General features: G+C 42.4%; 1 protein-coding gene across 1 annotated transcript in view; it reads left to right on the top strand.

Moving 5' to 3' along the window:
- Positions 1-17,683, top strand: part of LOC147703542 (vomeronasal type-2 receptor 26-like) — a 135,736-nt gene that overhangs the window by 46,157 nt on the left and 71,896 nt on the right. Inside the window, exon 2 of the mRNA XM_086928929.1 lies at positions 14,662-14,785. Within this exon, the coding sequence (XP_086785055.1) occupies positions 14,662-14,785 (124 nt within the window). The remainder of the gene's footprint in view (positions 1-14,661; positions 14,786-17,683) is intronic.

Genomic DNA, 17,683 nt, shown 5'->3' with positions numbered 1-17,683 from the left:
GTGCCTCATGGGAACAGTCCAGCCCGAACTGCCAAGCCATGTCTTCCCTTCTCTTCTGTTGTATCTTTTAGTTGCTCTGTAAATGGAGGATCCTCAATTATTGCAGGGGGGATGGGAGGCGGTAGGAGAGCGTCCATACCTTTCTTTCCATCACTTAGACGGACCATTCAGTCCCTTAGCCTCATAGAGGTGGGTTTGTTGGGTGGTGGTGGTGGGGGGGAGTAAGGGGTTTTCTGGGTTGGTGGGGTGGGTTGGGGTTCGAGGGGCAAGGAACAGCAGCTGCAGAGTTTGTGTAGTCTGTGGGGTTTGGTTAGTAGCTAAGGATTTGAGAATGCAAATGGGACGTTGCAACAATAAAATGTCATTAGTCTTCTTTTTTCTCTTCTTTTTTTAATAATGGCTAAGTTTCTCATATGTTCTTGGAATGTCTGTGGGCTTAATAATAGGAAAAAAAGGGTGGTCATGGCATTGATCTTAAAGAAGATGGCTGTTCAGCTTCTATGTGTCCAGGAAACAAATATTGTGTGGAATAACAGAGACTATCTGAAGGATTTAGGGCTTGAAGTTTTGGTGTGTACAAAGCAGGGCTCAACAACTAGAGGGGTCGCGATTTTGGGAAAATGTGGTTGGGGGATTGTAAACGGGCAAAAGCAGACCCTTATGGAAGATGGGCTATCATTGAACTGCGGGTCAACACTTCTGTTTATACTGTTTGTTCAATATACTCTTCTAATTTAGATGACCCGGAAATGCTCAATGAGATCCGTATCGAGCTTGCTTTATGGCCCGCCCCTCTTGTGATTTGCGGAGATTTTAATCTCCATTTACCGTCAGATTTTGATATCCGCCACAATAGTGTCTATTCTGGCAGAAAGCATTAGGTCTTTAAAGCTACTAGGGGGATTGTTAAGGAGTTTGGTTTAGAAGGTTTTTGGTGGCTGAAAAATTCCAGCGTGCCTGGCTATACGTTTTATTCAGCCAAAAGCATGTCCGTATTGATTATTTTTTGCCCCCTCAGAACTATTAACCAATGCTAAAATTGACATCTATCCCAAATTTCAGACCACAATCCGGTCATTCTTGAATTCGTAAGTGACACTGTGCCATACTCCGATAGGAGTTCATGGACTAATGATTGTCAGCTATTGGTGGACCACACGTATGTACAGCACATGGTTAAATGGATACCAAACTTCTTTGAGTTCAACTTAAGATCAGCTCTGATTTGCATTGTGTGGGATGCTTTCAAAGCCGGTGTGCGGGGGTAAATGTTAAATTTCTCCATAAATAAACAATGCAGCATTAGTAATAAACAAGCCACAGAATTATTTAAATTAGGTTCTTTAGAATTGGCTTTGGCGCATACCATTAACTCAAATCCACTATATGAACAAAAATTGAAGGAGTTGGCAATTCAAAGAATTAAAATTTATGAAGTCTTCGCTGAGAAACTAGTGGCGCAAATAGCAATCCATCGCTCTGACATATACGAGGTTGGTGAAAACTCAGGACGTCCATTAGCCAAGCGGCTAAGACAGAAAGTAGTGGCCAGGAAGGTGGAGGCTATATAGGATTCTAATGGTGGAATACATACCAAACCGGGAATTTTTTTTGAAATATTTAGAGAATTTTAAAGCAATTTATACTTAAATGAAGACTCTCTATATACTGCTGAGGAGGTACCCGAATTTATTTGTGACCAAGAATTCCCGAAACTTACTAATATCCAGAAGGAAGTGTTAGAGGGGGAGTTTACAGCACAGGAGCTTGAAGTGGTGATCTCTTCTTTGGCCGTGGGGAAAGCAGTAGGTCCTGATGGGATCCACTTGGAATTTTTTCGTACATTTTTCTCATTATTGAAGGACCATATGCTCGAAGTTTTTGTTAAGGCACAAAGAGGCACAGTTCCTGCTTCTTGACAGAAATCTACAATCACAATTTTTTTAAAGAAAGATACGCCTCCCTTGCTCCCATCCTCATATAGACCAAGATCTTTAATTAACGCTGATAGTAAGCTATATTAAAAAATCATAGCCACTCGACTCTCTGGTTTGATTTCCTCTTTAGTATCCCATCTACAACACAGGTTTATCCAAGGCCGTAACACGACAGACCATGTGCGTCGTGTTATTGCCCTAATAGACTGGGCAGAGGTGACTAAAACAGCTATCGGTTTGACCCTGTTGGATGCCAAGAAGGCATTTAACAGGGTCGCCTGGCCCTATCTTTGGGAAGTTCTTTGCCTGAGGGGCTTCGGGCCACGATTCCTTCAGGCAGTCCATATTATGTATTCGGGGCCTATGGCATCTATACACCGAGCTGGAAATGAGTCACCCTTTTTTCTGATTCTACTGGGTACCAGGCAAGGTTGTCCGTCTTCCCCGTTATTATTTGCCCTATATATTGATTTTTTGGGGTTAAATTAACTGAATGTAGAGATATCAATCCTATCACTATCGCCGAGATGGATTATAGAGCATTAGCGTAAGCTGATGATATTGTGGTGATAACCACTGATTTACAGCGTGCATTATCAACCGTGGAAGCCCTGGCAAGGCAATTTGGCCACTTTTTGGGTTATAAGTTTAATATAAATAAGACCCAAATTCTGTATGTGGGGGATAATGCACCGGCGGGTATACTCTCCGTAAGAGAGGATACATATATCGGTATTAAAATCTCCTCCCCAGTTTGCAACATTCCAGAAATCAATTTTAACCCACTTTTAGATAAAGTCCACTCCATTCTAGAGCCCCTCAACCATTTGCACTTATCACTACATGGAAGATCAAATGTGTTGAAAAGGATGGTACTACCTACATTTCTTTATTTATTTAGATCTAGCCCATTAGAGTTCCCCACTGGCTGTTTCAAAAGACTTGAAAATATCTCTTCAAGATTATTGTGGCGCTTTAAAAGGAATAGAAGGGCCTACAAAAAAATGGTACTTCCCAGATCCACTGGAGGATGGGGTATCCCATACTTGTTGTTCTATTATTGGGCATCAGCTTTGCAATTTATTTTCCCTTTAGTTGTTGGCAAAAAACGTAAGCATTTACCGTGTCATTACCCCTCTATATATAAGTTTGCTATAGGAGAAGAGGCTAATGGGTGCTTTTTGAAAATACTGGAACCCAGCTATTATAATAAAAACAAGTTTAAATTTCTTCTTGCGGCGTTCTTAATTTGGAAGCAAATTAAGAGGTTTTTAGGTTTACCAAAAATAAATCGATATTCTCCTTTTGAGGCAGCGGGAATTCTTCCTATTATTTTTTTAAGTTCTTACAAATTCATAGTTATTATGGACAATTGGGTCAATATGATGTACGGTTTAAGGTATTTCCTTTGATAGAGGGGCTGGGAAAGGGGTTTTCAATTGTTTTTTTTATTCTCAATTAATTTCTCTACTCCCAGACGACTTAGAGCAACTTCAAGAAAAATGGAAAACTAAACTCAATGTTCAGATAATTGAACTGCAGTCATCGATTTCGCTAGCTAATGATGTACTTATCTCGGGTGGGATGAGGGCTCAACATTATATGGTTCTCTATGATATGTACTATACCCCGAGGAAAGTGTCTAAATGGAGTACTGGCACTGGCACTAGCTGTAGTAGATGTGGCTGTTATGCTGCAGATACGCAACATATGTTCTTTTCATGTCCTAAGTTGGTTGGTTTATTAACGTCTATTCGTGAGTTTCTGAAAGAAATACTTGATCCCTCAATTGTCATTTCAGTGGAGCTGGTTTTGTTTGGCATGGACTCCAAAGTTTTGTCTAGATCGAAGGAACATTCTGCCTTTTTATTTATATGTATGGCATTGCTCCATGCTTGTATTTCTAAAGAATGGATATCTCCTGATCCTCCGCTATGTCCTACTTGGAGGGCACAGCTGTTATCTATGTATAACCTTGAAGTTGCTATATTTAAAACAAAGACTATTCGTAAAAGGAGTACAGGGTTAAAAATCTGGGTTTAAGCAATGAAATCTTGCTGCCTTGTTTCTCTCTTTCTTTTGCAGAGTATTATTTATTGCTTGTTGTGTCTATATTGTCTTCTTTGTCTCTCCATCGTTCTTGATTATATTTGACTGCATTATATATATGCTCTGTTTATTGGCTATTTATTGTTTTTTTTTCTCTTCTCTGTTTCTTGCTTGTTCCTTATATAAAATTAATAAATGCAAAAAAAAAATAACAAGCATCCTAGGACCGGTTTCTGGCTATCAGCCGTCTTCAGCCAGGATTGCATGACTCCAGTGGTGTAGAGAGCATGGGACTCACGCTTTTGCATTTACCATGAGTGGGACGGGTATGCTCAGACGTGAGTCCCGTGCTCGCCACACCTCTGGAGTCAAGCTATCCTGGCTGATGACAGCTGATAGCCAAAAACCCGGTCCTAGGATGCTTGATTCCGGTCCAGGGAAGACATGGCTTGGCAGTTCGGACTGGACTGTTCCCATGAGGCACAGGGTCAAGGCTGATTTGCATATGGCCATGTCTGAACTAGAGTGGTGTGGAGTGCACTAAAACGATGGACTTAGGCCTAGATCTCTGTACTGGGGTGAAGGTATGACATTGTTCTGCATTCTGTCCATCAACTGTTGTTTTTGCATTTGTCACCCCGAGTGGGACGGGTATGCTCAGACGTGAGTCCCGTGCTCTCCACGCCACTGGAGTCAAGCTATCCTGGCTGATGAAGGCTGATAGCCAGAAACCGGTCCTAGGATGCTTGATTCCAGTCCAGGGAAGACATGGCTTGGCAGTTCCGGCTGGACTGTTCCCATGAGGCACAGTGTCAAGGCTGATTTGCATATGGCCATGTCTGAACTGGGGTGGTGTGGAGTGCAAAAAAAAACGATGGATTTAGGCCCAGATCTCTGTACTGGTGTGACTGTATGACATGTTTTTTGCATTCTGTCCATCAACTGTTGTTTTTGCGCAGCCCCACTAGTAGCATTTGATTCACCAACCATGGGACATGCAGTGCTCTTTACTAGGGACCTACTGGTAAACAAATATGCCAATCAGGGAGAACAAATCACAATAATAATTTATACAGGGAGCACTTGCACTTTGGCACTGATCAGCATCTAAACCAGAAAAAAATTAAATCCAGCATATCATAAAAAAAAACAGACGGTAGAGGCAAAATGTCAGGGAAAACCACACCAAGGATGCCAGGTCTAATATTTATGTAAGTAGCCCAGAAAGTACACCAATGCCTTGTCTAAAGCATACTCTAAAAGAATGGACAATAGACGTGACCTATTACCAAAATCAAAAGCAGACGCCATGAATTAACCGGATTTCTTTTTGAAAATGGGCTATGGATGGCCCAATATATCAATAATTATCTCCATAGTGTCAGGCCCAACATTTTGGATTCAGTGCCTCCCTATACTATAAAGGGTGACTCATATGTCAAAAATTACTGTTAGTATGCCAAGGACAGCATTTTAGCATGACTGCCACCACCCGTACATCACGGTTGTTGTCCCTATGCCGAAAATTGCAGCCAATGAGCCATCACCAGCATTTTCAGTCATGTGTCCTCCTACATAGAATTTCCTCCAGAATGCCAGTGGCAGTTTTCTCCACACTTACCAGAATGCAAGGCTGTTTCTCCTGTATGCCAGTGACAGCATTTTGCCATGGATGTCCCATATTAGCCCTGATATGCCATGCCCCCTATCTTGTCATAGGAGGATGTTATACGAAGACCTACTTTGAGAATGCCAGGGCCAAAGGCCCTCTCACAAGCATAATCCACATTTATTCTCAGTACTTTGCATTTGCTAACTTATTAATCCTCACTCTCTAGCACTCACTCTTTCACTCATGTGATGTCACTCATTTACACTCACTCACTCTTACTCTCACTTACTCATACTGTGCCTTAATTCACACTCACCTGCTATCACTCTTTTTCTCACTCACTCATTCTTTCTGGCTCACTTGTTCTCACTCACTCAGACTCACTCATTCTCTCTCATTTACTCGCAGTCACTCTCTTCCACTTGTATTCACTCTCACTTATACTCTCTCACTCACTCACCCTCAGTTGCACTCATTCTTACTCTCACTCCTTTCGACTTATTTTCAATCACTCTAACTCACTTATTCTCATTCATAGCTACATAGTTACACTCATTGTTACACTTACTGTCACTTATTTTAACTAAATCACAATCATTCCCATTAACACTCCCTCACACTCTCTAACACTCCCTCACTCAAACGATGTCATCATTCTCTTTTTTTTTTTTATTGAGCATGATCTGTAGTATTCAAAAAAGACACATTCTTTACAAAAAAGAATAAATTCTTAATAAAACAATAATACATCCGTAAAATTATTAAGAACAAGATACATACAGAAGACAAAAAGAAAAAAGTAACAAAGAAGAAGAAGAAAAGGAAAGAAATAAGAAAAGAAATAAGGGAAAAAGGACAATTATAATTTATACATTTTTCCTCTTCTTAGCATGTCAGCCCATGTCGGCCCTTCTCGTATCAGGGGGAGGATCTTATGTTGGAGTACCAATTAGAAATTGGGGCCCAGATCTGAGTGCCCCGGACTCTGGTTTTCCTACCCCTTGTACGATATATAGCTATCTCCTGCTTATAAGTGGCAAGAAATCGACAAAGCCACATCTGAAAGGTGGGTACATTGGGATCTTTCCAGCATGCCGCCAGAATAATACGAAAGACGGCAGTACCCAAAAAGACAATCCTCTGTTCCTCTAAACTGTGACCTAAGGATTCATCGTGACCTAGAAGATATAGGGTGGCGGAAGATCTGAGATTCCGCCCGAAAACTTGAGTCCAAAATCCTCCAATCATTGTCTGTAGGTTGTTTAGTTTCGGATATTCTGCAAACATATGGATCAAATTTGCTTGTCCCTGTCTACATCTGGGGCAGCTGTCGTCTACTCGCATACCCCAGGTGAAAAGTTTGGCCGGATTAAAATAAAGGTTGTAGATGGTTTTAAAGTATTGTGCTTTAAGGTTAGGTGCTAAAAATAATGTTGTGTAAAGAGTTTTAGAATAATTAATATCTACATCTGGGTTACCAAGTTTTTGTGCCCAGGATCTCTCAACACTATCTAAATCATCATTAAAGGATTGAGAAAATAAATCATATAGAGTACCTATTCTAGTAGCTCGTTTCCCTATAATAGAAAAAAAATAAAAGCTATCTAAATTAATAGTAGATTTAATGTTACGAATGTTGGTATAAACTTGAAGATATTTTAAATAATCTGTGGTTGGTATATCAAATCTCTGTTGTAGTCCCTCAAAAGATGGAGCAACGTTCTGCCCGAAAAAATGACCAATTGTATATATACCTGAATTTTCCCATCTCCTAAAGACAGTGTCTATTAGAGATGATGATATGATCTTGCTATGCCAGAGATAGATATACCTTGTTATTTTCGGTATGTCTAGTTGTTTGGAGGCAAGTTTCCAAACTTTCCATACATCTTCGATTACCTTGAACTTAGTTTTCTTGTAGTAAGATGCTTCGAGCTGTTTCAACAATAGCCCTCTGCATTTATCTCCTAGTCCAAGTTCAAAAATAGAGGGGATGTAAGAATCCATGATAGGTAGGTTGGAAGGTTTCACTTTAAAGAGCAGGCCCATTTGTTGGAGTAGTGTCGCCCAGAGATAGAATGTCAAATTTGGGATACCTAGGCCGCCTCTATGTAGGGGAAGAGTTAAAGCTGGTAATGCTCTCCTTATTTTACCATAATTCCAAATAAATTTAGAAATTGTTGAGTCAAGGATTTTAACAGTGGTAACGTCAGCCATCAATGGAATAGCCCGGAATAGATAGAGTATTCTAGGAAATATACTCATTTTAATATAATTTGCTCTCCCTATTATTGAAAGGTGTAAGTTATCTACCCTCTTCAGATCTGTTTTTATTGAATTGATCAGAGGATCATAATTAAGCCGGTTAATTTCTTTTATCTCAGGAGAGATATTTACACCTAGATATATTGCATTTTTAACTTTATAGGGACTATCATATGTGATATTATTTGTACATAAAACCATGGTTTTATCTCTGTTGAGTGAATAGCCAGAGTGGAGTCCGAAATTTTGAGTTATTTGTTCTATTTCAGCTACTGCGTCTGCTGGTTTGGTTGTGAGCACCGCAATATCGTCGGCGTATGCCAGTATTTTAGTAGAGTACGGACCCACCTTAACCGGTTGAATTTGAGGGGAATTAAGAAGCTTTAAAATTAAAGGATTATTTACTAGGGCAAATAAAATCGGGGAACAAGGACAGCCCTGCCTAGTACCTCTTTGTACCTCTACAAACTCTGACTCAAAACCTTCAATCGATAATTTAGCCCTAGGGTTGATATATAGAGCTTTCAGGGCTTTAATAAAGCCGGGGCCGAAGTTGTTAAATTTCATAATTTCCCATAAAAACCGCCAAGACACTCTATCAAATGCCTTTTCGGCGTTGAGTAGGACCATCGACATCTCTCCCCCCGTGGCACCCATGATGTCGAATAGGGCAATGACTCTGCGAGTATGATCAGTCGATCCCCTCCCTGGGATAAAGCCGTGTTGCCACGGGGATACGAGGTGTTCGATGACCCCCCTTAGACGGTTTGCGAGTATCTTCGAGTAAAGCTTTGAGTCAGAGTTTATGAGTGATATGGGTCTGTATGAAGAGGGAAGATGGGGGGGTTTTCCTTTTTTAGGAAATATCGCTATGTTTGTGTGTTTTCATGACTCTGGTGTAGCTGAGTGAGTTTGTACCCCTAAATACAGATCGAATAAGTAGGGTAGTATCTGTTTACCCAACAATTTATATAGCTCTAATGGAATCTTGTCGGGCCCAGCCGCCTTCCCGTTAGCTAGATCTGATAGTGCGTTTTCTAATTCTTCCATTGTGATTTCTTTCTCCAGTTCTTCTCTATCAACTCGATCAAGTATTCTAGACATCCCTGGTTCCGGTAGCCACTCTCTAAGAAAGATTTTCATATCTCTTGTAGATAGATGTTCATTCTCATTTTGATATAATTTTTGATAATATTTCCGAAACACTTCTACAATGTCTTGAGGGGTAGTATATTGTTGACCATCATATTCGATATTCTTTATCCTAATATATGTTTGGTTTTGTCTAGTTTTGAGAGCTAATTGCTTCCCTACTTTTTCCCCTGCTTCATAGATTCTAGCTCTGTTCGCTTGATATATTTCTGCTGCTTTTTGAGTTAGTGAGCTATTAATTTCTGTTTTTAAAATCAGTATTTTTTGTAGTGTATCGGAAGTTAATATTCCTTGCTGGATTTGTTTGGCATGTACTATTTCCAAATTGGTGAGTTCTATGTTTAGTTGTTTATTAATACGATCTTGAGTTTTCTTGTGGTTTGCTACAAATGCTATCGTTTCTCCCCTGATTGCTGCCTTAAAACAGTCCCACACACTGAATCTGGGTGCGCTGTATTGATTATTATCAAAAAAGGATTGAGCGTATAGTGTAATATGATTAATATAGTCTGGGTTAGTAAGAAGCTTTCGGTCAAATGACCATTGGATATTAGGTCTATTAAAACTGTCCAGTTCAAAAGTTAGTGTTAGTGCGTTGTGGTCAGAGATGGTTTTGGGAGATTTGATTATGTTTATTAGGGCTGTCTTGTGTAACGATGTTATAATGTAATCTAACCTAACATATTTGTTGTGGGGATAAGAATAATAGGTAAAGCCATTTGCGTTATGCTTCAACATATCCCAAACATCAAATAGATCGTGACTGTCCATCAGATGGGATACTGCCTTATAAACTTGCGGTTTAGGGCCACTATAATTCGGCCACTATAATTCTGCGGGATATTTATATTTATATTAAAATTCCCACACAGAATTAGTGGGCCGACCCAGGAGGCCAATTCTAGTTCTAATTCAGTAAAGAGTTGTGGGTCGTCCAAATTAGAACCATAAAGTGAGCAAATGGTTATATCTGATTCCAATTGAACCACAACCCACCTGCCATGTTTATCAACAAGTTGGCGTCTAGGACTCCCTAATCCTGGTCTAGCTAGGATTGCGACCCCCCGTGTTTTAGACGTTTGTGATGTTGCTGCTAACAAATTAAACCTGGGAATTTTTAACAGATTTTTATCACAGCCAGCTATGTGGGTTTCCTGAATACAAAGGATGTCTACAGGGTCTTGACGTAGCAGTTGAAAGAGTTGGGCCCTTTTTCTCCCATCATTAAGACCTGCTATATTCCAACATCGCAATTTTACTCTCCCCATTCGAAATTATTTCCAATTGAACCAGTACCATCTCTATAATATATTTTAAACCACCACCATCCTACTTTGAGTTCATCATATAGATTGACATTCCTCTCCCAGTTTAGGTTAATCAAAATACAAGGTGAAGTACTCCGGTTATTTACAAAAATTAGAATAGCCAAAAATCCTTTGCGGTTTCTTATACTACAGATCACACTACAGATCACACTCATTTTTACAGTTTTTTCTCCCCCCCTTTTACCCTCCCCCTCCAGACCCCTGCAACCCACCCCCCGCCCTCCCCCACCCGCAATGTGAGGCAATTAGACTCTATGAGAGTCTTTAGTGATGGAGAGACACTCCCAAGCCAGGCCCAGACTGAAAATAAACACAATAAAAAAAGGGAGAAAGAAGGAGAGATGGGAATGAAAGAAAAAAGAAATAAGAGGAACATTTAGATAAATATAGAGAGAGATATAGAGGCGAATTAATCTAGTATATCCATATAGAGTTTCGGTACAGTCCAATACGCTCTCTATATTCCTCTAGATTAACTGAAGGCCAACATCAGAATCCTCTGTTTTCTCTTTATCTCACTCAATGGCTACTCCAAAAAATCATCAATTCTAGTTTTATCGCTAGTGAGTCATTAAGTGAGACTATCTAGAAATTCTTTGGCTTTGATTTCAGAGGTAAAACATTTAGTCTGGCCATTATATATAACTTTCAGTTTAGCTGGGTTATTTAAGTAGACTTGTGCTTTCTTCTCCATAAAGGGTTTAATAAGTTGCCGCAAACGCCACCTCCTTTCCACCGTCGTGTGGCAGAAATCAGGTCTTACAAAATAGGAAATGGTATCCCTGGTCCTGCATGCTTCTGGCCTGGCTTTTTCCGAGATGACTTGCCGGAGAAGAAAGTTTCTGAAAAGGACTGCTCGTGGATAACTCCCCTGCTTGCTAGTGGGTTTCAAGGTGATTGGAGTTCTATGCACTCGTTGCACTTCAAGCTCCCAATTCCATGAAGAGAGTTCTGGAAAAGTGTCTTTAAAGAGTTGGATGATGAAAGCTCGAATATCGGAACCTTCAATATTTTCTGGTATTCCAAGGACGCGCAGGTTGTTACGCCGTAGACGATTTTCCATGTCCTCGAGCTTCCATCTGACATCGCTTAGTTCTGCTTCATGAGATTCTACTTTTTCCTGTGTGGCTGTGGCCTCCGCCTCATTAATGACTATTCGTTCTTCCATCTCTGTCATTCTAGTGTTGAAGGCATTAACTGATCTTGACAATTTACGCACTACACCCTGAACCTTATGTAGCGCTGATTGTGCTTTGCGTCCATCCCTTGATGTCTCTTCTCGATGTGAGGCGATAGCCTGGAGGACTGTATCCATTACCGTGGAAAGCGTGGCATCCGGTTGGTGTGTAGAGCTCCGTTGAGTTGGACGAGGACCGGTGGCATGTTCTTGAGACCCCAATGCGATCGAAGGGGAGTAATCCCATGTCAGCCCCTGGGCTCTTTTCTTCCGTAAAATAGTCCTTTTATTTTCCCTGGATTCTGCCGTTCTCGTCTCTTGGTCACTCTCCGTCTCGGAGCCAGTGTTAGTTTCGATTTCCAGTTCAGAGTCCTCTGACCATCTTGCATCTTTTATCCCTTCTGATAGTGAATAAAAGTCTGACGGATCCCTATCAGTATCAGTAGGGTCTGGAGTTATCGCATCTCTGTCACTCCTCTCGTTACCATCATTGATCTCCAGCAAGCCCCCCAGATTTTTTGTGATATCTCTAAAGTCTGATGTCCCAAAATCACTCTCAAGGGCATTGCTTGGTGATTGATTTTGCAATATTTCCTGCACAATTACAGTCTTTACGGCTTCCCGGACTATTGGTGCCGTTTCTAGTCCTGTTTCTGTTAGTGGCGCTGATGCTGTTACGCCTGTTGGACTGGTCTGTGCCACTGAAGTCAAAGAGGTTAATGTGATAGAAGAAGAAACAGGAGTTTCACACAAGGAAAGATTCTCCATACCTTGTACTCCTGCATCTGAATCCGCCCCAGCCTTAGGGTCTAATATTCCTGCCTCCACGACTGTAGGTTCCATACTTTTCACTGAGGAATCCTCTCCTGAAGTTAATGGAGTATTTACACTAATATTCCTATTCTGTTTTTCTTTGGTTATGCCATTTTCTTTTTGCCCACTAGATGTCACTGTAGACCTTGAAGTGCCTCTCAGGATAGCATCGGTTACCGGCAGGGCTGCTGGGTTTTGTGGTGTAGGAGCCAGGATCATGACCGGAGCAGGGGTTGGAGCGGGGGTTTTCCGGAGCAGATCAATCACAGAAGGACCAGTCATGGGTGTACTCGGCTGTTGTCTCGAAGCTTTTGTTGATTTGCCAGCTCCTGCACCCGTATCGAGGTCAGCAACGTCACCGCTGCTCTCCAGGTGTATGCCACCTCGTTTTGCACCTAGGTCCTTTTCTCGAAGAAGAGCCTGCTTTGCTGCCCTTGTCTTGGCTGCAGCAGCGGCTACAGCAGCGGCGTTTTTCGGCGCCATTCCGCAAGAGATGCCGGAGAAATTCGTTAGACTCGTTAGAGGTGGGGCTATGAGCGTATGCCGAGCCGGCTGTTTTGACTCCGGGGGTCCGTCCCGTCTCACTAGCGCAGCTCCCCCACTGGTTTGCAGGCAGGCTATGAACCGCAAAACAATCACGCCGATCAGTGAAGTGCAGAACGAAAAACGCTGCTGTAATACAGTCGGGTCCAGCTCATCGTCTTCAACTCTGACCTCAGACATCACGCCAGGTTCGCCAGGTTCGCCATCTGGGCATAAAACACCCTCAACAGCAGCAAGAAAAGGGGGGTAAGTACCTCACTTCCAGTTGTTACTTATTTTAGCGGGGCATTTTTCAATTCTCCTTCTCTATGCTGTTCCTTTCATGTGCTGGCTTGGGAGCTGCCTCACAGCGGTCTAACAAGCCGCCGCTATCTTATTGGGGTGGAAACACCAGCCGATGTCATCATTCTCATTCACTCTTTTGTTCCTAATATACTTATTGGTATATAGGTATATCACATAAGCAAGGTATAACATGAGGAATCCTTTTTTAAATGTCACTCACCCCTCCTGCCCTGGTCCGTATATATAGATGATCCAAATTCCAGTACTGGTTCAAAACTCCCAGAATTGTCTGAGTAAGAGCAAAGGGAATGACAAAGAGTCATACATTTTTTTTAAAGGTAGGACTAAAGCACACAATGATATTCAATAAGGTGTGTATCTTCCCTCAACCATGGCTTAGCTATACAGGAGGAAATACTGTATACATCATCTTCTTTAACAAACATGTCAATATATAACTATTTCAAATTCCCCCCATAACCTGCATTTGTGTTAGGTTTGCACAATAAAGAAAGGTAGCAGAGCATTTTAAATGATTCTTGATTCCCCTCAGATTTTTAGCGATCAGACACTGTTAGTGGTTCCCCCATTGACACACCCTGGGTGAGGGGTATTAACTTCAAGTTAAAACTCTTACTCAGTTGAATCCACTTTATCTCTCACTCTCTCATTCTCACTTTCTCTCACTCACTCATTCTCACTTTCTGCCTCTCAATTACAGTCATCCTCACTCTCATTCTCCCGCATTTGCACTCTTCTTTACCTTGCACTCACTCTCATTCACTTTCTCTCTTACACACACACAAACACACGCACACACAGATGTGTTCACCCATACAATCAGGCCCAGACAGATATGCACACACTCTCACAAAAATGCTATTACCCATTGACACACAAACAGCATATATCTAAAAGGGTTTTTTTTTTTTTTTTTATTTCAAATCATTTTTATTGAGTTAAGAAAACAAAAGCAAAAGACATTACAATAAATCTTCCAGCAAAAAGTGAGTTGTTACAGATGCCAGTGAAGGTCCAGTTCCAGCTCCTGCTTCATTTGTTTTAATAAACTAACATTGAATGACACACTATCTAATACAATAATTAAAATTGACAGAAAACAAAGAGGGTGAAGTCCTGATGCACATAGCAGGTCAAGGTTCACCTGTGTTTTTAGATATTGATTCTTCCACTTCTGAGACCAAGGGTCTCAAAAGCAGTGGCAGGGTTTGTAAGCAGTAAGCCACTGGTCACAGCTGTGATTTGAGTTTATATAATGCCTTAAATTAGTGAGTTGGCGAGTATAAGGAAATATTTGCTGATGTATACAAAGCTGCATTTTCTGCTGAAACCTATTTAAAGCATATAGATATAAGAACATTATACTTCTATAATTTTTGCTTGGTCAAGATTCTGTTGCTTTTGCATTACAGATCTGTATCGATTTGGCGGATGCATTATATTGCTACTTTCACACCTACCCATTTCCTTCATCTTCAGGTACCTGTCTCCATTTGCAGTGAGCCTTGCCGTCCTGGTTATAGAAAAGCAGCAATTGAAGGGAAGCCTATATGTTGCTTTGAATGTATCTTATGTTCAGAGGGGAGCATTACCAACCAAACAGGTGGGTCGCTTTAAGATCTCTAATATATTTTATACCATGTGAAAATCTACATGCACACCGTCCATATTTCTGGTCTATCTTTTTAGTCAGCTTCAGCTGTCTCGAATATTGCTTTTTCAAAAAAAGCATTCATAATATGCACACAGAGCTGTTGGTAGAGGGCTATGCTCATTTGTCTGTTAAATTATCATTCAGAGTCAGAGCTGGCTCAATCACATTTGGCGCCCTTATGTCCCATGACCGCCTCCTCGGATTCTCTCACTACTACCTGCAAAAGTGCCCCTCATCTCTCCTATCATAAAATATTGCTAAGGACAGAGCCCCCCTGAGGTCACAGCACTCCCATCCATAGGTCGTGCCCAGTGTGTGCTGCAACAGTCACACGGCCCAAAACGCCGGCCCTGTTAATAGTTTGCTTCTGTCCATCAAAGCATGCTAGGTCACCCCTCTATATTCATTGGTCCCGCACACTTTCAGTGACTGCGTAAATCCTGTGCACATTATTCACATTAGTGTAAAAATTGTTCCTTTCTCTTGATTCACAAATCTGGTTTAAAGTGTGATTTATTTTATTTATTATCACGTTTCATATTAACTTTAAATAATGCAAGTTCATTTTGCCTACACTTTGGATACCCAGTTAAATATTGATTTATTTTTCATCTCCGTTGAAATGCTGTTAATATAAAGTACTTACATGGCAGTGTAGCATCGTAGCTCCCTGCAATTTGAGTGATTGGGTAGGTGGTAATGTATTCTTATTGCATTCACAAAAAATATGAATAAAATAAATGGCAAAAATGAAAGGCTTATTGTTTAATGAACATCACAAGTAAAATGGCCGCATCAGTGATTTTTTTTATAAGTAATAAAAAGCTTATGGTAACGATATGGTGCTACTCTTAGGGGCATATTCACAAGGAGCTATCGCAGAATAAACAGCACTTTAACGCAGTCAAAGTCGTCATAAATATACCTCCACATCCACAAGCTGGTGTTAACAGCCCACAGCACCAGTTTACCTGCGATAGCAGCCGCAAAAAACATCGCCACAGATGACCCCCGCAACTATGGCTAATGAGATGCATAGTAGGCCTTCCCGTGCAAAAAGCCGCGACAGCACAACACGTCAACATTCACAACGATTAGCCAGATCGACGATAAGAGCACAAAACACGCGTTAAGGCGCGTTAGCGGCAGGAAATTAACACCTGTTCTGACCTGGTGTAAAGTCGGACGACAGCCTGCACCACAAAAGGGAGCACAGCCCAGAGCCACACCTGAAGACAAACAGATGCCATAGAGCCACTGAACATGTGGGCCAGACATTCAAGAGGGTCACAACACCCACCATCACCACACCCAGGACCACCAATCCCTGGCACCTCCGACCAAAGACATGCCACATCAGCTACACCTAAACCTGATGTCGCACAATCACAACTGGTGACATGCATGTGTCGTCACAGAAATGAGCATCACACGCTCACTTTCGAAGCAACCAATGAAACTTTATTGAAGGGAATGCTGAAATGCAATGAAGACACATGGCGGCTGCCCTCGGGACAATCAGTTAGTCACAACCTGCAAGACAAAAACCATGAAGAGAAGGTGTGTCCTGCGCACATCAAAAGACAGAGAGAGAGCGAAGGGGAGAGAGAGAAGAAGAGAGGGGGAGGGAGAGAGAAAGAGAAGAAGAGAGAGAGAGAAGAAGAGACGGTAGAGAGAGAGAAAGGGAAAGAGAAGAAGAGAAGGGAGAGAGAGAGAGATAGAGATAGAGAAGAAGAGAGGGGAAGAGAGATAGAGAAGACTTGAGGGGGAGAGAGAGAGAGAGAGAGAGAGAGAGAGAGAAGAAGAGAGGGGGGATACAGAGGGAAGAAGAGAGGGGGAGAGAGAAGAAGAGAGGGGGAGAGAGAGAGAGAAGAAGAGAGGGGAAGAGAGAGAGAAGAGAGCGAGAGAGTTCTGCCCCTGCGCACCCAGGGCACACTGCTCACCTGCTGCCACCAGTGTGTCTCCAACAACTTGCCGGTATGTATAGCAGTACACCAGGTCACACATCAGAGTCAGAGGCATCATCTAAAACAAAATCCAGATACATGACTGGCACAGTACACACACTTGTGCAAAACATCGCCCGCCCACCCATGCACAGGCAGAGGCACCCCAGCCCCTCCCGCCGCCCATCGGAGCATGCCCGCCCATGCACTCCCGGGCCTCACTGCTCACATTCTGCCACCGGAGTGTAGACAGGAGGTTACACCACATGCAGCTGTAAGCCACAAGCCCAGGGCCTGCGGACATGCCACCCCCCACACCATGCAGCCACACTGCGCAGGCCACCAGGTCACACGTCTGGTGCTGGGACTTGATTTATCGATAGCATAGGACAAACCAGGGCACTATGTACCATTGCAGCCTGCACACCTGCTCAGCCCAATGGATGCCACTAACTTTATGATCCTGGAAGCTGGACCACATGGCGGTAGGCCCGGGCTGCCCGCTGGCTCTGGCATACACTGCGGTCCAGCAGGGCACACAAATCCTGTCTGGACCACAGGGATGGGGCATCATTGCAGGCTACACACCCACTCAGCAGCTTAAGTACCAATGACTCAGTGCACCCAAAGTCACCATCCCGGGTGGGGTGCCTGTGCTGGCCACAATGCTCCCTGTGCCACTAACCCTGTTCAACCCCAGTCAGCTTCCCGTGGCAGGGTGCCTGTGCCAGCCGCAATGCACCGTGTGCCACAAACCCTGTTCAACCCCAGTAAGCGCCACATGGTAGCAGGCCTGTGCCGGCCACAATGCACCATGTGCCACAAACCCTGTGCACAGCAAATCATGGGCCCTTTATGATTGAGCACCGTGGAGCATCCATCATCCAGTCACCACCGGCAG

This window comes from Lissotriton vulgaris, chromosome 7 (assembly GCF_964263255.1).
Source record: "Lissotriton vulgaris chromosome 7, aLisVul1.2, whole genome shotgun sequence".
Classification (NCBI taxonomy): domain Eukaryota; kingdom Metazoa; phylum Chordata; class Amphibia; order Caudata; family Salamandridae; genus Lissotriton; species Lissotriton vulgaris.
Note: the sequence above shows the minus strand (reverse complement) of the source record. Positions and strands in the feature narration are given on the sequence as shown.